This window comes from Sarcophilus harrisii, chromosome 2 (genome assembly GCF_902635505.1).
Source record: "Sarcophilus harrisii chromosome 2, mSarHar1.11, whole genome shotgun sequence".
NCBI lineage: Eukaryota > Metazoa > Chordata > Mammalia > Dasyuromorphia > Dasyuridae > Sarcophilus > Sarcophilus harrisii.
The window spans coordinates 330,526,638-330,553,669 of record NC_045427.1 but is presented as its reverse complement, the minus strand read 5'-3'; the positions used below and the strand labels follow the sequence as shown (position 1 = coordinate 330,553,669).

Sequence of the window (27,032 nt, the reverse complement as noted above, 5' to 3'; positions counted from 1 at the left end):
TACTGCTATCTTTTTTTGGATAGAGTTATCAGACAAATTAGGGAAACATTGTAAATACATTTTCCCTAGATTTTAGCAAAGAATTTCAGTTTTTTATAATTGTTATTATGAACAATATAAAGAGATGTGGGCTGGACAATAATATATTTTAGTGAATTTGGAAATAGTTTAACAGATAGACTAAGAATAGTAGTTGTTACTATTTTAATAATAACTTGAAAGTCAGTGTGGCATAGTTAAAATGTTGCATTTGGAGTCAATAAATATGGTTAGATACAAGCATCACTTGTGAAACTTCTTAACTATATGATCCTGAGCAAGTTACTTAACCTCTTGATCACAGTTCAATTCCTAGAATTTAATAGATATCTTAAGACATTTCTATATCTGTTAAGAGTTCTCACCCTAGTGAAATTTTATAGGTGAAATTGAAGAAAATTATGAAAATCCAAAGGATTTCAGCTAGGATCATGCTCATGACATATGAGGATTGGTTGAAGGAACTCAGATTATTTAGCTTTGACAAGTTTTAAGGAAAACATAACTGTCTAACTTTGTGAAGGGATTTGACTTGCTGAAAGTAAATCAGCAAGCTTTATAGCACATTATACATACTGTGAATAGGAAAAAATCAACAAACTAAAGGCAAAAAATAGTCATTGTTCTCAAGTCCCCAGTCTAATAGGGGAATGGGAAAGGCATTTTATCAGAATAGGGAATTTTGCTGAGTCTTGAAGGAAGAAATGAGGTAGTCAGGATGATAGAGCAATTTGCTGGAGAAAATGGAATGGAAATCCAGAAAAAATAGATTAGACATTCTGCTTGATCTCAGAGGGCAAAACAAGAATTAATAGGTGGAAACTGCTTTGCACTCTGGTTTGATATAAGGAAAAATTAACTTAACTTTTCCAAAAGTAGAATGGACTGTCTTGGGAAGTAGGCAGTTCCCCCTCCCTGAGTATATTCTAAGAAATGTTATATGGCCCTTCTTTATGTATGTTGTAGTATAATGCCAGAGAAACTCAGCAAGATAAAGATTAGAGAGTATTTAATAATTTATTAAATGGAGAGATAATATTGAAACCAAATGGATCCATGGTTTGGCCTCAGGGCTGAATGAGACTATTGGCTCCAAGAATCCAGCAAAAAATCAGCGTTCTCAATGACATATATACACGTGGCTCAGACACAGGGGGTAAACTGAGGCAGGGGCAGAATCAGGGTACTGAGAGTAGGAACAGGACTCTGACAGGGTGGGGTGAGCCACCAGAGATGGGATGACATAATCAGGGGGAGGCACCCCGGACATGGGGAGAGGCATCTTGATAAGACGGTATCTGACATTCAGAAAACTTGGAATGGGGAAAGGCATTCTGATATTCTAAAACAGGGGTCCTCAAACTTTTCAAATAGGGGGCCAGTTCACTGTCCCTCAGACTGTTGGAGGCCCGGACTATAGTAAAAACAAAAACTGTGAACAAATTCCTATGCATGCTACATATATCTTATTTTGAAGTGAAGAAACAAAACGGGAACAAATACAATATTTAAAATGAAGTAAAGTTAAATCAAGAAACTTACCAGTATTTCAATGGGAACTATGGGCCTGCTTTTGGCTAATGAGATGGTCAATGTCTAGTTCCATATTTGTCACTGCTAGTCCTAACAAGTGATGCAAGTGTGCATCTGTTAGTCTTAATCTGGTTGGAGATTTTAAATGTTTCATTCTAGAAGAAGTCTGTTCACAGACATAAGTGCTGCCAAAGATGGTTGCCATTTTGAGTGCATGGTTCCTGAGATGAGGATATGTCTCAGAGGGGAGAGATGCATAGAAATTATAAAGGCTGTTTGACTTGAATGCATCTTTCAGTTCTGCAGTTCAGCCAGTTCCATTTGGTAAATTGTATCCACATTTTCAATGTCAAAAAAAATGGGTTACGGAAAAGCTGTATGGCCTGTTCATGGAGATGAAGCTCTTTAAATCTAAATTGGAACTCCTTTTGCAATTTTTCCAGTGAATCCACACATGTTTTGTTTGGGAATGCAATCAATGGTTTTTCCGCTAACAGATTTTGAGTTGTGGGGAGATAGCAGAAGTTTTCCTCCTTCATTTTTTGATGAGGAGGCCTAATTTTACTTCAAATGCTTTGACATGTGATTGCATATCACAGATGAGCTTCCCCTTTCCTTGAAGTTGCATATTGAAATTGTTGAGTAGCTCTGTTACATCTGTCAGAAAGGCAAGGTGCCATTTCCATTCTGCATCATTGAGCTCTGGTACTTCTTTGTTTTTTGAAAGCAGAAAAGTTGTAATCTGTGGAAGAAAGTCATAGAAACATTTCAAAACTCCTTCGATTCAGCCAATGGACTTCTGTGTGATATAGAACATCTTCATACTCGACATTTAGCTCAGACAGAAATTCCTGAAATTGTCTGTGATTTAGTGCATTAGCTCTAATGAAGTTAACACAAGATACCACAGTTTTCATAACAGAGTCCCACTGCAGTGATTTACTACACAGAGCTTGTTGGTGAATGAGGCAGTGTATGGCTATTTGTTGAGAATGGTTATGTTTGTCCATCTCTTGGTTAATGCAAGCAATTACTCCTTTTTTAGACACCACCAGGCTAGGAGCACCATCAGTTGTCACGCTGGCTAGTTTAGCCCAATCCAGCTCCAAACCATTCATAGTTTGGCAAACCTTTTCATAAATATCCTCTCCTGTAGTTGTTCCTTTGATGCTTTGCAGTACAGCAAGCTCTTCTATGATTTCAAAGTAATCATTCGTCTCATGAATAAAAATTAGAAGTTGTGCAGAATCACAAACATCATTGCTTTCGTCGAGTGCCAAGGAAAAATATGAAATTTTTTTTATGGAGTTTTGCAAATGCTGATGCAGATTGTCTCCCATTTCTTCAATCCTCCGTGTAATTGTAGTTCCTGAAAATCTCACTGTACTAAATGTGTCTCTGGACACATCTCTTTGGCAACAGAAAGAAGGTATTCTTTAACAAATTCTCTCTCCACGAATGTCTGCCAGTGCGTGCTATTAGCTTGGCAACTTGAAAACTTGCTCACAGTGATGAAATATTTAGCTGCTTCTGCTTCACAAAAGTATTTTGCTGAGTTGTCAATGTATATTTATCTTTATGTTGAGTTTCATAGTGTTGACACAAATTATATTCTTTGAACACAGAAGATAGTGTCTGGCATATCAAACATACAGTTCTTTCCTTGTACTGCATCAAAAAGTAATCATAAGTCCACTGTTCTTTGAATATCCTACACTTCGAGTCAGTTTTTCTTTTTCTTGACATCATTATTTCCTAGCGATTCCAAATTGCTATTAGTAAAATACCAATATATATATATACAGTGCTACAAAAACAATATACCAGCAATAACTTTGCCCACACAGAGACATACAAACTGCAATGCCCAACTTCCTCCAAGCTGCCTCTGCGCTGTGATGCCTCCGTTTCCCGCACTCTCTCCCCCGCTCTTCGCAGTCCCACTTCCGTCCTTCACTGTTGCAATGAATTCCCCTGCAGCGGCCGTGACATGTGCATCATGCACTATACATCCCGCGCGCCTGTCTGTTGTGGAGGCTGCCATTACAGTACAAGGTCGCAGGCCATCAGTTCTCCGTCTTTCTCTCCCTTCCCCACACTACACACCCTGGCCTGGGAACTCACCTCACCTCAGTATCGCCTCACACTCTGTCTCCGCCGCCTCAGCCCAGTGCTGGAAGTGTGTGTGCTAATGCGAGTTTACTTCAAATGTCACTTCCAGTCTGATTTTGCCATAACCCGGCAGGCCGCATAAATGTCCTCAGCAGGCCACAGTTTGAGGACCCCTGTTCTAAAACATAAGATCTTTTATCCTTCTCAAGTATTCTGATAAAGAGGGAGGAGAGGTTTTGCAGGACTCAGAAGCAGGGAAGCTGAGGCAGGACTGAGTCAGGATAACTAGGGCAACTGAGTCAGGACAATAAAAGAGAACTGTGGTATAACAGTAGAACCAGTTGTTTAGAAATGTTTGAGTTGAAATAGATGTCCCTTCTTCACTTTGACTCTTCAACTCTTAGATTCTGTATTTATATTTTTAAAGTAAGAGACTTACTTAAAAAGTATATTTTTTTTAGGGTAGTGAAATAAGAGGAAAAACTTATTATCCTTCCTTTTTCGTAAATGGCTGCAAATTTCTAGCTTCTGTAATAATTCACATTTTATATTGTACTTTGCACAGTATGTACACTGTGTATGTATGTACAGTATGTAAAGTATGTACAGTATGTAAAGTATGCACAGTACTGACATTACAACAAGTAATGAAATAAGTAATATATAAGCACTATTTTTACTGTTAATTTTTGTATGCTACTTTGCCTGGGGTCATATGTCAAGAATTAAATCTAAGTCTTCTACACGCTTTCCCTTCCTACCCCCCTCAGAATCAATCATAACATTTATTAAGCTTCTATTCAGTATGCTAGGCCTTGGAAATATTAAATATTAAAAATATTAAAAGACATCCCCTGCCCTTAAGAATTTCACAATCTTAGTCATGTTTTTTGAGGGGTTGTTTTTTATTACCCACCCCACCCATTACCTTATCTTCTATCACCCCTCCCTGTTCTCTTACCTTTTTCCCTATGTTGAGGTCAGGAACCAAATGTTGAGGTGTAGACCACATGTTGAGGTCTAGATTTGGGGTACCTGAATGAAATTAGGGTTTAGTTAAGGTCTAGTGGCAGGTTTGGGGTACAGGGAGTCAGAGTTCCCCTGCAACCCCCTCGGATTCGGCACAAGGATACAGCGGTATAAGGTCTATTAGCGGCGCTGAATTCCCAATAAAAGCATTTATTGGCCCGGAGAGCCAGATTAATAAAAGAGGTTTATTACTGAGTTTAGAGGTAGGAGATAGGTGAAGGTAGAGACAAGGAGGGCACTGGATAGAGGGTCCAGTGGACAGAGGGTCCTCACATGGCTGCCATGTTTGGAATCTCTGCAAAGAGGGGTTCCCAGTGTGGTCCTTTTAAGTCAGAGACTTAGCTAAAGGGGCTTTGGGGTGTAGCCCCAAAGTTGGCTCAGATCCAGGTGGGGCTGGGACAGGTCTGGATCTTCTATTGGAATTCAAAGGGACAAGGATTTGTGAGTCAAAGGATAATTTACATTAGCTAGGGGGGGTTGGGAATCAAAGATTGGAATCTTTCCCCCATCACCTAGTGTTTCTTTCCTTCCTTGTGTCCTGCCCTTCCCTTTTTTTTCTTTTACCTGCTACTTCTGTATAAGGTTAGATAAATTTCTATACCCAACTGAATGACTGTTATTCCCTCTTAGAACCAAAACTGATGAGATGAAGCTTTAGACAATATTCATTCCCCTCCTTTTTCCCTCAATATAATTGGTCTTTTGTACTTCTTCACTTGAACTAATTGCCCTATTATACCTCCCCTTTTCTCTTTTTCAAGTTTTTCCATCCATTAATGTCTTTTCCTTTCATATAATCACATCACATCACATTGTTGAGGGATGAGACACCCTAACAGTGTTTGAGGGTCCCCAGATTACTATGGCAGGTTTTGTGAAAGAATTCACAGTCCCAGTCTCCAAGTTAAATTGGCAAAAAAAAAGGGGGGGGGGCGGTATTTTGACCCTGAGAATTCTCTGCAGGCTGGATTCCCAATTGGAATAGCAGCAAAGCATTGAGAAACAGAGTTCAATTTTATCTAGTCATCTGTAGCCCAAGGCTAAGGAGCAATCCCCTTAATTAAGGGTGGAGAGTGGTGAATTGAGGAGTAATCTCCAGGTGAATTAAGAGTGGTGATTATTTTAGGAGTTTCCCTGAGGCTAGAAGCCAAGGAGTAATCTCCAGATGAATTAAAGAATGAATCTCCAGGTGAATTAAGGGTGGAGGGTGGTGGGTCTGACCCAGGCCCCCTCCTAAAGATCTGGAGACCAGAGTCCTAATGTGAATCCTACCAAACATTTAAAGAAAAATTAACTCCAATATTATATAAACTCTTTGAAAAAATAGGGGAATCTTACCAAATTCCTTTTATGACACAGACATGATACTGATATCTAAACGAGGTAGGTTGAAAACAGAAAGAAAATTATAAACCAATCTCCCTAATGAATATTGATACAAAAATCTTAAATAAAATAAGAGATTACAGAAAATCATCCTTAGGATAATACACCATGACCAAGTAGGATTTATACCAGGAATGCAGGGCTGGTTCAATATTAGGAAAACTATTAGCATAATTGACTATATTAATAACCAAATTAACAAAAACCATATGATTATCTCAATAGATGCAGAAAAAGCATTTGATAAAATCCAACACTCATTCCTAATAAAAACACTAGAGAGTATAGGAATAAATGGACTTTTTCTTAAAACAGTCAGCAACATCTATTTAAAACCATCAGCAAGCATCATATGTAATGGGGATAAACATAGAACCATTTCCAGTAAGATCAGGGGTGAAACAAGGTTGTCCACTATCACTATTGCTATTCAATGTTGTATTAGAAAAGCTGGCTTCGGCAATAAGAGATGAAAAAGAGATTAAAGGAATTAGAGTAGATAATAATGAAACCAGATTATCACTCTTTATAGATGTTATGATGGTATACTTAGAGAACCCCGGATAATCAACTAAAAAACCATTAGAAATAATCCACAACTTTAGCAAAGTTGCAGGATACAAAATAAATCCACATAAATCATCAGCATTTTTATGCATCACTAACAAAATCCAACAACAAGAGATACAAAGAGAAATTCCATTTAAAATAACTGTTTATAGTATAAAATATTTGGGAATCTATCTGCCAAGACAAAGTCAGGAACTATATGAGCAAAACTACAAAACATTTTCCACACAAATAAAATTCATAACTAAACAATTAGAAAAATATCAAGTGCTCTTGGATAGATTGAGTGAATATAATAAAGATGATAATACTACCTAAACTAATTTATTTATTTAGTGCTATACCAATCAAACTCCCAAGAAACTATTTTACTGACCTAGAAAAAATAACAACAAAATTCATCTGGAAGAACACAAGGTCAAGAATTTCAAGGGAACTAATGAAAAAAAAATCAAATGAAGGTGGCCTAGCTGTACCAGATCTAAAATTATATTGTAGAGCAGTGGTCATCAAAACCATTTGGTACTGGCTAAGAAATAGACTAGTTGATCAGTGGAATAGGTTAGGTTCACAGGACAAAATAGTTAATAACTATAGCAAGTTAGTGTTTGACAAACCCAATGACCCCAGTTTTGGGGATTAGATTTCACTATTTGACAAAAACTGCTGGGAAAATTGGAAACTAGGCATTGACCCACACTTAATAGTGTATACCAAGGTCAAAATGGGCTCATGATCTAGACATAAAGAATGAGATTATAAATAAATTAAAAGAACATAAGTTAGTTTACCTCTCAGACCTGTGGAGGAGGAAGGAATTTGTGACCAAAGAAGAACTAGAGATCATTATTGAGCACAAAATAGAATGTTTTGATTATATTAAGTTAAAAAGTTTTTATATAAACAAAAACTAAAGCAGATAAGATTAGAAGGGAAGCAATAAACTGGGAAAACATTTTTATAGTCAAAGGCCTCATTTCCAAAATACATAGAGAATTGACTCCAATTTATAAGACTCTCCAATTGGTCAAAGGATATGAACAGACAATTTTCAGATGAAGAAATTGAAATTATTTCTAGTCATATGAAAAGGTGCTCTAAATCACTATTGATCAGAGAAATGCAGATTAAGACAACTCTGAGATACCACCATACAACTGTCAGATTGGCTAGGATGACAGGATAAGATAATGGTGAATGTTGGAGGGGATGTGGGAAAACAGAGACACTGATACATTGTTGGTGGAATTGTGAACACATCCAGCCAATTCTGGAGAGTGATTTGCAACTATGCTTAAAAGGTTATCAAACTGTACATACCCTTTGATCCAGCAAAGTTCTACTAGGCTTATATCCCAAAGAGATCTTGAAGAGAAAGGGATCCACATGTGCAAAAATGTTTGTGGCAGCCCATGTTGTAGTGGCTAGAAATTGGAAACAGAGTGGATGCCCATCAATTGGAGAATGGCTGAATAAATTGTGGTATATGAATGTTATGGAATAATATTGTTCTGTAAGAAATGACCAACAGGATGGTTTCAGAGAGGACTGGAGAGACTTACATGAATTGATGCTAAGGGAAATGAGTAGAACCAAGAGATCATTATACACAATACTATATGAGCATCAATTCTGATGGATGTGGCTCTCTTCAACAATGAGATGATTCAAACCAGTTCCAGTTGTTCAGTAATCAAGAGAATTAGCTACACCCAGAGAGAGAACTATGGGAAATGAATGTGGACTCCAACATAGCATTTCCACTCTTTTTGTTATTGTGTGCTTGCATTTTTGTTTTCCTTCTCAGGTTTTTTTTTTTCTTCTAGATCCAATTTTTCTTGTGTAGGAAGATAACTCTATAAATATGTATACATATATTAGATTTAACATATATTTTAACATTTTTAACTGTATTGGACTACCTGCCATCTAGGAGAGGGGGTGGGGGGGGAAAGGAAGGGAAAAGTTGGAACAGAAGGTTGTGCAAGGGTCAGTGTTGAAAAATTACCCATGTTTATGTTTTGTAAATAAAAAGCTATAATAAATAAATAAATTATATGTATATATATTTCCCCATTTACCTTTCTATGCTTCTCTTAAGTCCTGTGTTTTTAGATTAAATTTTCTGTTTAGTTCTGTTTTTTTCAGTAGAAATGATTGAAAGTCTCTTATTTCATTGAAGTACTCCATTGACTCCCCTGAAAGATGATGCTGAATCGCACTGGGTAGTTAATTCTTAGTTGTAACCCCAGGTCCTTTGCCTTTTGGAGTATGGTATTCCAGGCACTCCAATTCCTTAGTGTAAAAGCTGTCAGATCCTGGGTAATCCTGACTATTGCTCCTTGATATTTGAATTGTTTTTGTCTGGTAGCTTGCAGTATTTTTTCCTTGAAGTTGTAGTACTGAAGTTGCACACCAATTTTCCTTGGGGTTTTCTTTGTGGGATCTCTTTTAAAGGTAATTGATGGATTCTTTCAATGAGTATTTCCCCCTCTTTTTCTAAAATATCAGGGCAGTTTTCCTTAATGATCTCTTGAAGAATGCTATCTAGGCTCTTATTTCTGGTCATGGCCTTTAGGCAGGCCAATAATTTTTAAATTGTGTCTTCTGAATTTATTTTTAGGTCACCTATTTTTCCAATGAAATATTTCACTTTTTTTTTCTCCATTTTTTTTTCATTCTTTTTAATTTGACTGATTCTTGCTGTCTCACAAAAGTCATTTAGCTTCCATTTGTCCTGTTCTAGTTTTTAATGTGTGATTTTCTTTAGTAAGCTTTTGTTTCTATTTTGGTTAATTCTACTAATTTTTTTTTTCTGATACAATTGGGGTTAAGTGATTTGCCCAGAGTCACATAGATAGGAAGTGTTAAGTGTCTGAGACTAGATTTAAACTCAGGTCTTTCTGACTTAAGGGCTGGTGCTCTATCCACTGCACCACCTAGCTGCCCCATTAATTTTACTTTTTAAGGAGTTTTCTTCAAACAATTTTTTTCCGTCCTTTTCCAAACTATTGATTCTCTCACCTCACATTTTCTTTTTCATTTTTTCTTGTACCTCAGTTATTTGCCTTTTAAAGTCATTTATGAGTATTTCCAAGAAGCCTCTTTGGGTTTGAGACTAACTCAAATCACTCTAAGATTTCTTCTGTAGGCATTTTGCCCTCATCTGAGTTTGTGTTTTCTTCTGTCTTATCACCATAGTAGCTTTCTAAAGTCAAGATTCTTTTCTGTTTGATGCTCATTTTCTTTCCTTTTTTTTTTTTAACTTTTATGATTGAGCTTTATAAACTTTCCTATGCAGCTCTGAGCCTTGGCTTTGAATACAGGGGCCCTTTGTGTTTGCAGTGGATAGCTTGACTGTTTTTTCCAGGAAAAGCCTGGTTTCCCAGAGTTTTCCTTCTGATCTGGGACTGGATTTGCTCTTCTACTGAACCAGGATTGAAGGTCTCGTTTGCTCTTTTGCTTTCACCAGTCTTCCCAGAGTCAATCTGAGCTGGGCTGAACATCCTTTTCATCCTAGTGAGACTAACCTGTTTTGAACTTTTTTCTAGTCTGTGTTGAGCTGGAGAATGGTTCCATTCTGTCAGACTCTGTTCAGGGGCTTGTTTATATATGGTTTTCAAAGAAAACTGAGAAAGCTTGAGAACTTCCTGGATTTATGTTGCTATCTTGGCTCCCCCACCCACCCACCCCTCTTTTTCCTTCAACACTCTTAATACTTTGCCACACTACCTTTCAAGTATTTAGTGATTTTCCAAAATTCTTCTCCAAAGGTACCCTCCTGTGAAATAAAAACTTTTTTTTTCTTGCTGAGGCAATTGGGTTTAAGTGACTTGCCCAAGGTCACACAACCAGGAAGTGTTAAATGTAGGAAGTGTTATGTGTCTGAGACCAAATTTGAACACAGATCCTCCTGACTTCAGGGTTTTATCCACTGCATCACCTAGGGTACCCCAGGTGATTTCTTAATTGCCAAGTCTGATAGTCTTAACTCTATTCTTGTTAATCTCTCTGCAGCATTTGACACTCTCTTCTCAGTAGTCTCTCCTCTCTTGAGTTTTTGTGACGTTTTCTTATGGTTTCCTCCTACCTAACCCCACTTCTCAATCATTCATTCATATCATACCCACTAACTGTGTATAGACCACAAGATTCTACTTTTTTTCTCTTGCCATTCTGTTTACTTAGTTTACTGCTGCTCCAATCTAAAGCTGACAGCTTCAAGGAGGTGGGCTATTTTCCAGGTGTCTTTGTTTAATATTTTGCATACATGACAGTCTTATCTGAATTCTAGTATTCTGTTAATTTAAAGTGTCACACTTTAATCATTAACCTATAGGTAGGACATTCTTTACAAATAACATAATGCTACTGTGGAAATCTTTTAGATTGCTCTCTCCACTGGAATGTTGTGACTTGACTGTCTCCCGATTGTCTTTCTGTCAGTCTGATCAGTCTTTTTCAGTTTCTTTGACTATTTCATCATTCATGTCTTGCTCCCCATCTGTGTTTTATCAAAGATTCTTTCCAATCTTTTTCTATTTCTATACTCTCTTTTGGTAATTTCATCAGCTTCCATGGGCTTAACTATCATTTCCTTGTATTTAATTTACATATATTATAGATCTAATCCCATACACTTCCATAAGCTTCAGGTATGCATTATCAGTTGCCATTTGAACATTTCAAACTTCTTGACTTGGAAACATGTCCAAAGTAAAACATGCCATTTTCCCCTCCAGACCTTCTTCTCATTTCTTTACTTCTCTTTAAAAGCACCACTATTCTTTCAGTCCTCCCAGGTTTGTAACCTTGGTGTTATCTCTAATTTCTTACTTTCTCTCATTATAGCACATTGCTCATTTGGCACAGTTTGCTATTTCAACTTGTGCAATATGTTTTGCATCTTACTCCTTAAGTATCAATCTGACCATGTAACTCCTCTACTCATTCAACTCCTAACTTCTAGATTCAAATATAAATAGCTCTGTTTGCTTTTGAAGTTCTTCATAATCTGGCTCTAACCTCTCTTTCCAATTTTACTGTATATTACTCTCTCCTCTAACATCATACGATAGAGCCAAACTGAACTTCTTATTATTCCTCATATCTCTGGTCCCCTGTACCTTTACATTGACCATTTTCCATGCCTGGAATTTCCCCTTAATTACCTCCATGTCATAGAATTCTTTTTTTTTTTTTTAAAGAAGCAGTTCAAGTACTATCTTCTACATGCATTTTTTCCTGATCCCCTCAAATTCTAGAAACCTCCCTATAAAACTACCTTGTATTTAACTAGTTTGTATTTGTATTTTCTAACATATATTCTATATGTTTTGTATTTGTACTTGTCTCTTCCATTAGAAATTGCTTGTAAGAATTATTTTCTTCATTTTATTTATGTCTCCAATACCTCTTATATAGTAATGATAGGTTGTACTTGTTTAATGATTGATTACCTTCTACCACCGAAGTGTTCTACAAAAATATTCAGTAAATTTGCAGTTTTTACCAATGATGCCCACATTTACTACAGTCCCACTTATTGGAATCCTTATAAAGCATTAACTCATTAGAGTTGATAGAGGAAATAATTATCTAATTTAGCATGGCTCAGTGTGATTGATCTGATCCTATGAGGAGATGTTATGGGCCAGAACTTGAAACAAGATAGATATTAAGTGGAATTGAGGAGACAATGTTTAAATCTAGTTTAGCATTGATTTAATCATACAACAAATAATGGTTTCCCAGTGATATAATGATTGGTGTGTACTCGGTGAACAGCATATAAGCAAGAAGCTCTCAGGGCCAAGGAGCACTCTGGGAGATACAAAAGCCTACAAGCCCACTCTCGGAGGCGGAGACAGATTCATTCCATCTTCCATCTTTGTGCTGGCTGTAGGCTGAAGAAAGCAGAGGCAAAGGACAAGCTGCAAGAGCTCTTGGAACCAAGCAGAGAGATAGGCCTCTTAAGAAAGCTAATCGGGTCCAAGGAAAGAGATAAGAAATAAACGTTTGGATTTTATCAGCTGGCTGTATTTGGAATGATTATTACTCGCAACTGAAACTAAGGCTGTCTCCAGAAAACCTCCCTAAGAAATCTGCTCCACAGAGAGAACAATCATATATTATAGAAAAGAAGAGAACACCACACCTACTGGTAGTGAATTTTGTTACTTTTAATTGTTTTTCCTATTTAGTGAATATATAAGAAGGTATCACAAAGTTCAGAAAAGTTCTTTTTGGAAGTTGGGCAATTTGCTCAGTAACCAGGAAGAATCCCTAGCGTCAGTGATAATTGATAGAGTTGTAGAAGTAATTCTCCCTTTCTGTTGTCTTATTTTGTAGAAAGAGGGAAATGGTTTTAAAAATCATTTAGAATGTATCTCAAAATAAGTTGGAAATTAAATTTTCCCATCCTGGAAAGTTTGTTGGTATATAAACTTAACTGGCCTCAGATTCAGGAAAATCTAATTTCAAGAGCCAATTCTGAACATATACTATGTAATGCAAGTCATTCACTTACCAGTGCCAACTTTTTTTTTTTTTTTAAGTTAGAAGCTTAATTTCCTTGTGATAAGGACATAATCTCAGAAGTCCATTGCTATCAAAATAGAATTTAAAGGGAAAGAGGGAGACTCTTTAGTTAATCAAGCATTTCACACATATTTATTGTACTTATCCATGTGTAAAAGTAGAATTCTGCCAATTATGAAGGACTTTTCTTACTAATTTCATATACAATTATATGAAAAATAGAAAAAATGCTATTAACTAGAATTATTACTCCTTTATTACTCCACTAATATCTTTCTATGATTTCTCATGGCATAGAGATGACCCTGGATTCTTGAAGGTTGTGTCTGTAGAGCTCAAAGTCTGGCAAATCCTACCATAAAAGGCTTTCAATATAAGTATCAAGTCATGTAAGCTAAATTCAGACTGGATATAGGGTGGATTTTTGGATATAGAAATTCTTGAAAACAATCTACTAAAACAATGCTGTCAAACTCAAATAGAAACAAACAAAATAACTTTTTTGTTGTTGTATTTTGCTGAACACTTTACTTATTTTCCAATTACATTTTAATCTGGTTCAAGCACACTTGGAGAGTGTGAGAAGTTGGGGGGAGTCTGACATCTCCATATCAAAATCTTAAGATTCTCACATATAGACAATGAAAAGGAATAGTATGTCTGAGAATGTTAGCCTTTCAATTTAAAGAAAAATTCTGCTTTTCAGAAATAATATACAACTTCCCCCCCCCCTTATTTTTGTACTCACAAACCTAATAGTTTGAAAGACTTTTGAATGAATAAGGTTAATACTGCTACGAATAATAATATCCTTTCTCTACCCCGCTCCACACTCAAAAAGCAACTTAATTTAGATGTATTACTTTTAACAATATGGTTTTGTTGGGGGTTTCAAACAGTAGCTCTTTTAAAAGTTTGTGTTATATATATATTTTAAGTTTGTAAGTTTCTACAAGGCAGGGATGATTTCTTCAAAAGAATATAAATTCCTACTGGGCAAGGATGATTTGTCTTTATATTCTCATCATGTAGTACAACATCTTGCATATAAGTAGGCATTTAGTAAATATTTTATTTGAAATTGGAATTAAAAGTTTTGGGGCAGGGGGAGGATTTATAATTGGGGATGTGTGTGTGTGTGTATATATATATATATATATATATATATATATATATATATATATATATATTTTTATATATATATGAGTTTTCCTTCTGACAAATAAACAGAAGCAACAGATAATTATTACTGGAACATAAGTGAAATTATTTTGAAAATAATTAGAAAAACTATAATATAATAGTTCAGATAGCTTAGTCCTGATTTCTGAGTTTTATTATTTTCCTTTCTTATCTCAAACAGCTAGTTAAAGGTCTTCAGCAGGAGCTAAATCGATTATATTCGCTTTTCTGTTCTCGGAATCCAGACTTTGAAGAAAAGGGGGGGAAAGTCTCAATAGTGTCACATTCCTTAGGATGTGTGATCACTTATGATATAATGACTGGCTGGAATCCTGTTCGACTTTATGAACAGCTGATGCAGAAGGAAAGTGAGCTACCTGATGAAAGATGGATGAGCTATGAAGAACGACATCTCCTAAATGAATTTTATCTAACTAAGCAGCGGTAAAGTAATAATAATAATAATGATAGTTTCTCTAATACCTACTATTATACCACATACTTGCTAAGCACTTATTCAATTTGCACTTACTTTACATTTATTATTTAAAGAATGACCAATAAGAATTCTTTTCCAGAAATTATTCCATTTGAAATTGACATTTTAAAGATAATAAACCTTAAACTAAAGATTATAGCATTGTGTCCTAGTTGACTTTTAGATATTAAAAAATACTATAGCTATTTAATTATGTTTATAATACAATTGTCACTCTACATTGTCATCTCCTTTGATCTTTAGCTTCTGTTTTACTGAAAGAGTTCCTAGTTTCTGTATAGATTTTTAAGTTAAAAAATTATAGAGTAGTAAGACCAAATCTCTTTTTAAAATGCTTATGATGAGGTGCAAGAATTGAGGGTAAGAGATCCCCTAATAGCAATGGGGATTCCCCTTGGCTGGTTGTGCATATTTTGCAAAATAATTCTCAAACCCCAATAAATATAGGTACAAGGTTTGTGGCAAAGAATGGATTTCATTTACATTAAGAAAACAGTACACTAAGAAGACATCTTTCTTAATGGGCAAGGTCCTATTAGGACTATTGTAAAGATGGACTTACACTGAGAAGAAAATATTTTCATCAGTGGGCTAAGTCCAGAAGGGCATTATTTAGCAAAGATCTGGAGCAAAGATTTGGGGTTTAGAGTTGCCTTTTATTAGCCTTCTGAGGTTTGAGGCTAAGGACATTAAAGGCTAGTTTTTAGATTCAATAGAGGGTGGTGATTATGCCCCTGGCCAAGATCTCCAATTGAATGAGATTACTTATCATGAATAGTTGTGGCCCTTCCCAGAGGCAGGGAGGGTTTGGGAATGAGGAGCACCCTTCCCCCCAAGGCTCTTTTCTAGCCCTTCCCCCCAAAGATTAAAGTTTACATCACTTAGAAAATAATGTATTATTTCTAGCATATTTTATTCACTAACTATAATTTATCATATTAAATTTGTGAAAGTTTTAAAATGTACTTAATATATAATTTTATAGGTTGAAAGAAATTGAAGAAAGATTACAAGGATTGAAGACATCAACTGTGACACAAACACCTGCCTTAAAATTTAAGGTATGTAAAGAAATACAAAGTTTGTATTGTTCATTTTAGTATGCATTTTTTTTACTGTCATTTTACATATGACAAAATTACAGCTGAGAAATGAGACCATTTTAGATATATAGTTCCTTCTACTTCAACTCAGTCACTTATGGCAAAGTCACTGATCTTGGGTTCTGTCAACCTACCATCATTTTATGTACTGAGACTACAAACTAATATTTTTTTGAGTGCTTACTATATGCCATTATGCTAAATATATTAGGTAGGAAGGGATCAAAATTAGAATGTTCCATCTGTAAGGATCCCTCCATTAAATTTTGGCCTGCTACACTGTCAGAGTAAGAGGGTATCCTTGGATCTTCCTTATCCTGGAACTTGCCTCATCTCCTTGATGAATTCTCCTTGGAGCCTCCACCTTTGAGAGGGGCCTAGACTATCTATTTTTCATTTCCTTCTTGGCTTTCTTCCTTACTCTGTAGACTTCATCACTATACTCCTACACAGGTGCCTACTCTCTGCTCCGGCCTAGCATATATAGTAAACACTTAATAAAAACATATTGACTGCCTTAAATTTCTACTAAAATGGAAATGTTACAAGTACAAGCCTAGAAATGGATTGTCCATTTTCTGAGGATCATCACCATGCTACATGATGAATTCTTTGGCCTTTCAAATAAAGAATATAAAGTGGTCCCCAGGGGTTCTTCTGCAGGAAGAAGGAGAAAAAGATACACAAATCACATTGTTTTTAGATCATCTTTAAACTTGAACTCTGAATGTGGTATCTTTGATCACTAATCAACAAATGTATATACTACTGGAAGAAATGAATCTTAGCATTCTTGACATTTGTTCTATAACTGAAGCCAGAACAGACTCCCCCAAAATAGAATTTGTGCTAAAGAGATAGTCAACAATTTCTTCTCAGAGAGGTAAAGGTATAATTAGTTTCATTGTGTACCTTAATACAACCAGAAACGTTATTTCATGAAACCTCTGGCCATCACATAATGCAGTGTTCATAAGTACTTGCCAAAAGACTACTGTCAAATAATACAACAGTATCAATTGCCGAGGAGAAGTTGTGGTTTTATGAAAGGTCTGATAATGTCCTGCCAGATTTAATCAACATAGACTTTTATAGCTTCAATATAAAAGTGTGAGTGAATATAGTGAGAAATATTTTGAAAGATGTAGATCAACAAAAATGGGAGACCAAAAACATATAGACAATTCAGTTTCATGTTTGTATGATAAATACTTTTTTGAAAAGAGGCACTGGACATGACAAGCAATGAATCACAAATAATAATTTGTCCAAAAACATAAAATTGATTTTTACATATATATTAATTGGTGGGAAATAACTTGTTACTGAGAGAAACATTACTAAATTAGTTTTCTTGTATATAAATGACCAACTTGTTAGAACAAAAATAAAAATGTATACAAAGCTAGAATAATAAAATGAAAAAAGTGTGTCCTCTGGAACTGAAATAACTCAAGCCTAAATTAATCACAAGGATGGTATATTCAAATCGATCTGTAATTTGATCAATTTGGTGGTTTCTTCTAGGAATGAAGATTGCAATCTTAATTTTTTCCTCCCCTAAATTTATTAGAGAAGTTCTACCCCAACATTTTGGAATCCTCCTCTTTCTCCTAAGATTACAAATATACTGATGGAACCTTCTAGATATCAACCTGTTATCCCTCTTAATATAATCATCCCATCTTTTATGCCTACCGTATATTTTCCGATGATATCTTTTACTCTTTTTTCTTCATTAAAATATGATGTAGCATGCTCACACCCTTTACATACTTCTCCATAATTCTCTGATACTCATTTCCAGTTTTTCAGATACATTTGTGTTTCATGGCTCAAAACTACTTGGAGTCTTTCAGATACATTTGTGTTTCATGGCTCAAAACCACTTGGGTAATAGTGCTAGAATGTTGGTATAAAACAAGTGGTAAAAATCAGTTTCAAAAAAGCTTGGTGGGAGACCTAAATAAACAAAGTCATGTAAGTGCATTTCAAGATAAAATGGAAGGAAAATAAGAAACGAAACAAAACAAAAATAAAAAAGATCTGAAAGATATATATAATAAAATTTTTTTACCATCAAGGAAAATAAAATTATCTCACTTGGACTCTTTTTCTTTTTTTAATTTATCACTTTAATTTTTTTTCTCAATTGTATTTTATTTTTCCAAATACTTATAAAGATGATTTTCACCATTAATTTTTTTCCCCTGAGTCAATTGGGGTTAAGTGACTTGCCCAACGTCACACATCTAAGAAGTGTTTAGTGTTTGAGGCCAGATTTCAACTCAGGTCCTCCTGACTTCAGAGCTGGTGCTCTATCCACTATGCCACCTATCTGCCCCTGCCCCCAGCATTAATTTCTTTAAACAATTTTTCTCCCTCCCTACTCTACCCTTCTCTTTTCCCAATCTGATAAAGATTAAATAAGTACAATTCTTCTAAAAGAATTTCCATATTTGTCATGTTATACAAGAAAAATCAGACCAAAAAGGGAAAAAACTACAAAAAGGAAAAAGCAGACAAACAAAAAGATGTTAAAATACTATGCTTCTATCCACATCCAGTCTCCATAGTTCTCTTGTTGGATACACATGACATTTTCCATCCAGTCTATTGTAATTGTCTTAGATCACTATTTTGCTGAGAAGTTAAATCTACCATATTTGGTCATCACATAATCTTGCTGTTACTATATACAGCATTCTACTGGTTCTGCTCACTTCACTCACCATCAGTTCATTTAAGTCTTTCCAGGCTTTTCTGAAGTCAGTATACTCATCATTTCTCATAGAGCAATAATTCCATTATATTCATATATTATAGCTTATTCAGCCATTCCCCAGTTGATGGGCATCATCTTAGTTCCCAGTTCCTTGCCACTGCAAAAAGGGTTACTGCAAACATTTTTGCACACGTGGATTCTTTTTTCTCTTTTATGATCTCTTTGGGATATACTCCCAGTTCATTTGGACTCTTAATATCAGAGTTACAAGTACTTAAAAAGGAAGTAGAAATGACACAAAATTAAAGATAAGAAAAGCATTGAGGGCAATGAGAGATAGATTCATTCACAAGAGTTAACTGAATGGAAAATATCAAAGCCTAATGGGAAAAATCTTAGACCTTGTGAATATGGAGAAAAAGAATCAAGAAAATAGCAGTGGCTACTAGCCTGTTCATCTGTTTTCCTTTTTTTTTTTCCTGAGGCAATTGGGGTTAAGTGACTTGTCCAGAGTCACACAGCTACGAAGTGTTAAGTGTCTGAGGTCAGATTTGAACTCAGGTCTTCCTGACTTAAAAGTTGGTGCTCTATCCACTATACCAGGGGTCCTTAAACCACGGCCCACGACCCAGATGCAGCAGCTGAGGACATTTATCCCCCTCATCCAAGACTATGAAGTTTCTTTATTTAAAGGCCCACAAAACAAAGTTTTTGTTTTTACTATAGTCCTGCCCTCCAACAGTCTGAGGGACAGTGAACTGGCCCCCTATGTAAGAAGTTTCCCTGCACTATACCATCTAGCTGCCCTCTGTTTTCCCATTTTAATAATTTTCTATTAGTAGATAAGAAGCAGGCTTTTGCAAGTATATTCCACAGTGGACCACATCTTTACAATCACATAATTGTCTAAAAGATCTAATGAAGACTTATTATTATGTTTATTATTTGTTAATTATAGAAAAGCATCCAATTCATTGGAGCAAAACATTACCTTAAAAACTTTCTTCCACAAAGTACCACTTATTCTACGTCAGAATCATTTAAAATTCCTAAAACAAAGGCAACTTTTTTTGTTACTTAATGATTATAAATATCAAGTGAGACATAACAAACATATCCTCAACTTACTTCTTCTTCCCCATGCTCAGTCATGGATGCCTCCTCCTCATTCTCAACATCACTTTGAACATCACTATTTTCACAGAGAGAAGTTTCCCTAGGGGTAAACTTGCATACAAGCAAGTTTTTTGTGTTACATAGAGTGACACAAACCTCTTCTCTGTATTATGCTCTTATCTTCCCATTTTTGTGCAAAAAGAATGATATGCTTTTGATTAAAGAGGTAAATGGCCCAAGTATCACTGCTGCTTTTTCACCCTTTCAACCCTGCTTGAAATAAGGGAAATATCTTCCCCCAAAAGAACACATCCTAGCTCCACAAGGGCTAGTTAGCCATCTGAATTGGTGTTCAGCTCACTCTTAGGAAACATGGAAAACCATTTGTACATGAAATAAGAAATTCCCCCCAACTACTTTATATTCATGTTTGTGTAATAAACAGCTTCATCATTATCACATGTTAACCCATTCATTTTTTACAATAATCCTATGAAATAGACTAAGATAAATTTTCATTTTACAGCTCAGAAAACTAAAATTTAGACAAATTAAGTGACATAGCCAAATTCTTATGATTAGTAAGTGGGAAGAAACCTACGTTTTTGGACTCTGGAGTCCAATTTGATTTTTGCTATGCCAAAAGTTATATGTAAGTCAAATTCTACTTTAAAATATAGTGTTAGATCTTTTGAATATAATAATTAGGCCTGTAATTTATTCTTTAATTTAAAATGAATAATTTCTAATTTGGTTTTTTTTTTCAGTATTTGCTAAAAGGGTACATTGTAATTTAGTAAAAAGCATACACAAAAATAAACTTAATGAACTTTGTACTTTTTTGCTATGAATGCGTGCTGACAAATCTTGTTTTTAGCAGCACAGATTTCAGTGGTATACATAGCTCCCAGAGGTAATAAACAGAAAGAAAGCAGTACTTTTTTGGTATTGGAGACCTGCAAGTAACATAGATGCCTATACTTTGGCAAATGACTAAATAAATTGTGTATGAATTTAATGAATTATTACTTTTAATTAAAAATGATGAAGAACTCAAAGTAACATGAAAAACTAAACTGACAAAAGGATTAGTTAAGCAGAAATGTATATAACAATATTGTATGGCAACAATGGAAATATAAAGAAAAAACCAAAACAAAAAGAAACTGAATGCTATATAATTATAATAACCAAAATTGGGCCGAAGAGGAATTGAAAAAAATGTATTATTCTCTTTTCCTTACGGAAGTGGTGAACCATAAGAGTGGAATATTACTTGTATCATCTGGCTTAGTTGATGTGTAGGCTGATTTTGCTTGTAATAAACATTGTTTTTCCCCTTTTTTATTCTTTATTACAAGGCATAGCTTACTGGGTAGAAAAATGGAGTATATACTTAAAAATGAAGATTAATGTAAAAACATTATATTATAAAAATTTTAAAGAAAAACACTTTAAGAAAATCTCAATGTTGTGGGCTACTCAGATTCCATATTATATAGCAAGACTTTTTTTTTTAATTCCTCTTTTGGAAGATTACTCTGTAATGTTAATGAAGAATGCACTGAATATGACATCAGAAGATTTGGGTTGGAGTTCTAGCCTTGCCACACACTAGCTTTCGGTAAGTCACTAAATCAGAATTTCAGGATGGAACGAACTTCTGTACATCATCAAGTCTTAAACAAAAAGAATCCTCATTATAACATAGCTTGTAGATCCCCATGAAGTGGGAACTGAGTTACCTCTTAAGTCAGGTTATTACACTTTTGGAAAACATTGTTAGGAATTTTTCCTGACATCAAATCTAAATTTATCTTTTTGTAACTTCTGCCTATTGTTTCTGGTTTTGCTTTCTGGGATCAAATAAAATAAGTCTAGATCCTGTTCCTCATGTCACACCTGAAAACAGCTATCATGTCTCCTCATATCTTCTCCAGGGTAAACTGCCTTCAGTCAGTCTTTATGTTATGGACTCGAAGCCCTTTACAATTTTAGTTCTCTTCCTCTGGACACTTTTCAGTTTATCATTATCCCTAATCTATGATATGCAGGACTGAAAACCATATTGCAAAACAAAGCCCAAAGTAGACAGAATACAATGACAGTCAGGCTCCTATTCTGGAAACTGTGCTTCTCTACTTATTAATGCAGCTGCAGATCACATTATTCTTTTTTAGATACTACATCACAATGCTGATTCATATTCATCTTATAGTCCACTAAAACTCCCAAATTTTTTTAAGAATAATTGTGGTTTGTCTATGCTTACTCTTATAAAGTTAGTTTTTTGTACTCAGTCACAAGACCGTTCTACAATGCACTAATCTGTCAGGATTATTTTGGATCCTGATTCTTCTATGCAGTATGTTAGCTATTTCTCCCAGCTTTGTAATATCTACAAATTTTATAACTGTACTAGTAATCTATGCCTTTATCTAAGTCATTGATGTAAAAATGTTTAATAGCACAGACCCAAGCACAGATTTCTGAAGTAGTCTATTAGGTACCTTCAGCTACCATTGAACCATACCATCTAACCAGTTCTGAATCCATCTGATTGTATCTAATCCAAATTTATTCAGTATCTCTACAAGAATAATAAGAAATACTTTTTTTCAGAAATTTAGTAGAAAACTAGGTAAATTATATTCACAGCATTTTCCTTATCCTTGTGGGAAAAAAGCTAAAGTTAGTCTGTCGTGGTCTGGCTTAATGAATTCATGATGTGGTTCTTTGTAATCTTAACTTTTCTTTCTAGGTATTTACCAATTATGTCGTTAATATTTCATTCTAGAATTTTTTTTTTTGAAAATGAAACATCATTTGCCAGTTTTGTGGCATTTCTAGTTATCCATAAATATTACTGATATCACTGACCAGTGTCAGCAATTATATCTGCTAGGTTGTTTTTTTTTCCCCCTCCACAATGCACAGATATAACTCATCTCGACCAGATGACTTAAATTTATCAAGGACAACTTCCTTTATTATGTCCTATCTTGAGTATTAATTCAATTTTTATCTGTCATTTCACTGTAAAGTTCATTCTCCATAAAGGCCCTTTCTTTTCTTTGAACTTCTCTTAATATAATAGTACTTTTTTAAAAAAATTATTATTATAGCTCTTTATTTACAAGATCTATGCATGGGTAATTTTTCAGCATTGACAATTTGCAAAACCTTTTTTTCCAATTTTTCCCCTCCTTCTCCCCATCCCCTTCCCCAGGTGGCAGGTTGACCAAAACAATATAGTACTTTTAAAAAAGAAAAACTGTTGTTAGCTTTTCTGGACAGCTTCAGCGTATTTTGTACTTTACCATTCTTCACATATTTTTTACAGGAAAATATGTACCATGTTACTTGTTCCTACTTCCATCTTTTGTACATAACTTTTTAAAAAAAAATCTCAGTTAATTGCATCCAAGCATCCACATTGGTCTTTTCAAACATCCCATTTTCCCTCTTCACTGAAATTATTTCCCATTACATCTTCAAAATTTTATTCTTGAGCTCCCATCACTCCTGGATTGATTTATTCTGAAACATTTTAGTGTACCTATATTTCTTCTTACTCCTTGGGAGTCTCTGCATTCTCAAAAATCTCAGTTGCAAATCAGACTATGCCCAAATTTCTTCTCATTTCTGTCTCAAATGGATGGAACAGTTGAATCCTCCAAACTTCCTCTCATGCTCCCTTTAGCAAATAGTTCCTTCCTTTTAGTAGGAATCAGATCCAAAATAGAATTTCCCATTATTAATTCCTCTTCCTTTGGAAACATGAAACAGGCTTTTCATGCATTGGAAGCATGAAACATGAAATTATCATACCCAATTAAGTCACTGTTTGCTTTGATTTGGCAGAAGACACTCCCACAAATATCTGGATAATTGCAATTCTCCATCCTTACTTGCTCTTATGTTTCCAGGCATATAATCTTTTCCCTAAAATTCTTTAGTTATCTTCTCTTTCAGTCCAGATGGTCTATAGTATATTCCAATGACAGAATCATTTGTTCTCTCTTTTTTTGCCTTCTGTCAAATATAATTTTTGAGGATTTTCTCATGATTATCTTTTTAATATATAGTACTACCTTCTATCTTCCCACATTTTTTTTCACTTTTGTTTTTTCTCTTTTACTTATCCTATCTATATTAAATCAGGTTTTTTCCCCTAGAGCATAGATTTCATCTCACCAAGTCTCAGTGATACTGATTTGGTCAAATTTACTTTATGACCTCCATTTTCTTCTTTGTTGCCTAAATGCTGCATGTTTTCATATTGACATTTGATGCCATAGGTAACTTTTTCTCCTTGTATTTCTTTGTGCCTTAACTGCTTTCCTATTTCTTCTTTCTGCCTATTCCCTGTAGAATTTGCCTTGGGGGATAGGCATAGGCAATCTTTACCTTCATCTTTTTTTAGCATAAGGGTTTTTTTTGTTAGATTTGTAAGATACCTAGCAAATATGTTCTTAACAGGTTTTGTCCGGTGAATTCCATCTTTGAGTAAGAGTCTGTCAATTCTAATTGTAAGAAATTATCCATAAATCCAAAATCCATTCTCAAATACTTCCCAAAATAAATTTTCTTTTGTGACCTTTACTTTCAAAGGCAACTGACAATAAAGAAAAAACAACATGAGCTCTTGTGTTTTTTTGCTTTTTTGTGTAAGGATTACGATTGTTGGTAGTGATTTTTAGTTTTCTTCTGGAAATGTCATTTGTGTTTATATAAATCACCAAAATTGGGTAGTTGTTGTTCATTTGGAAATGTCTCTTAGGTGGTTGTTATCAAATTGTTTTTCAGTCATATCTGACTTTTTGTGACTTTGGGATTTTCTTGGCAGAGATACTGGAGAGGTTTGCCATTTCCTTTTGTTCATTTTACAGATGAAGAAATTGAGACAAATAGGGTTAAGTAACTTTCCCAGGGTCACATACTTAGCTAATGAGAAATAGAGGTCAGATTTGAATTCAGGTCTTCCTGACTCCAGACCCAGCATTCTTTCCATTGTGTCCCTTAAGCCACTTATGCCTTAGGTACATGCCCTCATTTTTTTCAGGTTAACAGCAATCAAGAAGCCCTGAGTTCAAATCCCAACTTATATATTTAATTACTAGTTGTGTGACATTGCTGAGTCATTTAATCTCTGTCTGTCTTACTTGTTTCATCTGTCAAATGGGAATAATAATTGCACCTCCCTTCCAGGATATTTGTACAGATGAAAGAATACATACTGTGAAGCACTTTGCAAACTTTAAAATATTATATAAATGATAACTTACTGTTATTTTGTTGTTTTTCCCTAATTATCTCTTAGCAAGGAATCATGAACTACTGTATTTCTCTTGTTTTTCTGAGCCTTACTAGATATCTTCCTAGATAACTTCTTTAGCTCAGCGGTAGCATATTTGGAAGACAAATGACTTCTTCCTTCTTAGAAGAGATACCTCCACTTCAGGAAGAACTTAAAATTTGATTTTTTTTTCCAATTATCAAGTCTTCATTGGGAGGAAAAATTGAAAGAAATACAAAAACCTTTTTATTATATAAATATAGTAAAGCAAAACGAATTTCCACCTCAACCATACTAAAAGAAAAATGCATTTATTTTTCATGTTTATCTATCGTTTATAATGAGATAGTGAATTGTTGTTTTGTTTTTGTTTTTTCATTCATATGAAATTAGAATTGATTATTTCGTCATCTTATCTTTCAAAATTGTTTTTATAACATAGCTATTTTAGGAAAAATTATATATTTTACTCTGTGAGTTTTTTCACCTAGGCTTTTCTAGGTGTTTCTGAAATCATCTCTTCATTCTTTAAAAATATTAATATTCCATAATTTTCATATCATATAAAATATGTCATATTCATCCATTTCCCAATTTATTAGGTGTTCAATATGCTACTGAGGAAGAGTAGAGGTACAACTAGAAGTAGTGCCTATGCTAATGAATGACTGGGCCATTGCCAAAAGGAAGCTCAGCTGCAGATGTGTTTGATGACAAAAGGAAAGTTCAATGGTATAAAGATCAGTACTGTATAGGAATTTTGAATGTAAGATCTATAATCCAAGATAAGCTGCTGTGGTCAAACAGGATGTAGAAAGAGTAAAAGATGGATAACTTGGGTGTTAGTGAGTTAAATGGACAAGAACAGGTGAAATTAATTCAGATGATTACCATTTATATTAACCTGGGCAAGAATCTCTTAGAAGAAACGAAGTATGTGGGTAAGAATCCATTAGAAGAAATGCAGTAGCCCTCATAATCAATAAAAGAATGAGAGAAGCAGTAATTAGGATAAAATCTCAAAAATGACAATATCTGTTCAAATCTAAGGCAAATCATTCACCATAACAGTAATGCAAGTCTATGCTCCAATAACTATTGGCCAGAGAGGCCAAAGTTGATCAGTTTTATGAAAATCTACATCTTCCAGTTTAAAAAAACAAACAAACTCCAAAATGATGTCACATTCATTGTACTGCTAAAGTGGGAAATCAAAAGATAATTTAAATTATAGGCAAGTTTGGCCTTGGAGTACAAAATGAAGCAGGGTGGAGACTAATAAGAGTTTTGACCAAATAACTTACAGATCTAGCAAACACTTTTTTTACCAACTCAAAAAGTTGACTCTATACATGGAGTTTATCAGATGGTTAACATAGAAATCAGATTGATTATATATTTTGTAGCCAAAGGTGGACTGTAGTCAATTAAAACAAGACATGAAACTGATTATGGTTCAGACTATAAGCTTCTTATTGCAAAATTCAGACTTAAATTTTAAAAAGTAGGAAAAAATATCAGATCATATAGGTATGTCCTAGATAACATCCCTTAGGAATATAGAATTAGAAATAGAATTGATGAGTACAAGTAAGGGATTGAATCTGATAGGTTAAGTGCCTAAAGAACTATGGACTGAAGTTTGCAATATTGAACAGAAAGCACTTCAAAATAAAAAGACCAAGAAAGCAAAATGGCTATCCAATAAGATGATTTACAAATAGCTGACTCCAGAGGCAAGTTGGTATGCAGTGGCACCCTGCAGTCACTTAAGACCTTGCCCAGGTATCCAGAGTAATAAGTAAAATAAGTAACTAAACTAAAGCCTTTGACTATGTAGGTCACAATAAAATGTAGCAAATCCTCAGAGATGGGATCATTTTGTCTCCTGGGGAACTT

General features: G+C 34.7%; 1 protein-coding gene across 9 annotated transcripts in view; it reads left to right on the top strand.

Annotated features, from left to right (window-relative positions):
* Positions 1–27,032, top strand: part of DDHD1 (DDHD domain containing 1) — a 139,626-nt gene that overhangs the window by 84,530 nt on the left and 28,064 nt on the right. For all 9 annotated transcript variants that reach the window (XM_031952851.1, XM_031952846.1, XM_031952850.1 and 6 more), the window contains 2 exons: positions 14,573–14,835; positions 15,876–15,951. In XM_031952851.1, the coding sequence (XP_031808711.1) occupies positions 14,573–14,835; positions 15,876–15,951 (339 nt within the window). The remainder of the gene's footprint in view (positions 1–14,572; positions 14,836–15,875; positions 15,952–27,032) is intronic.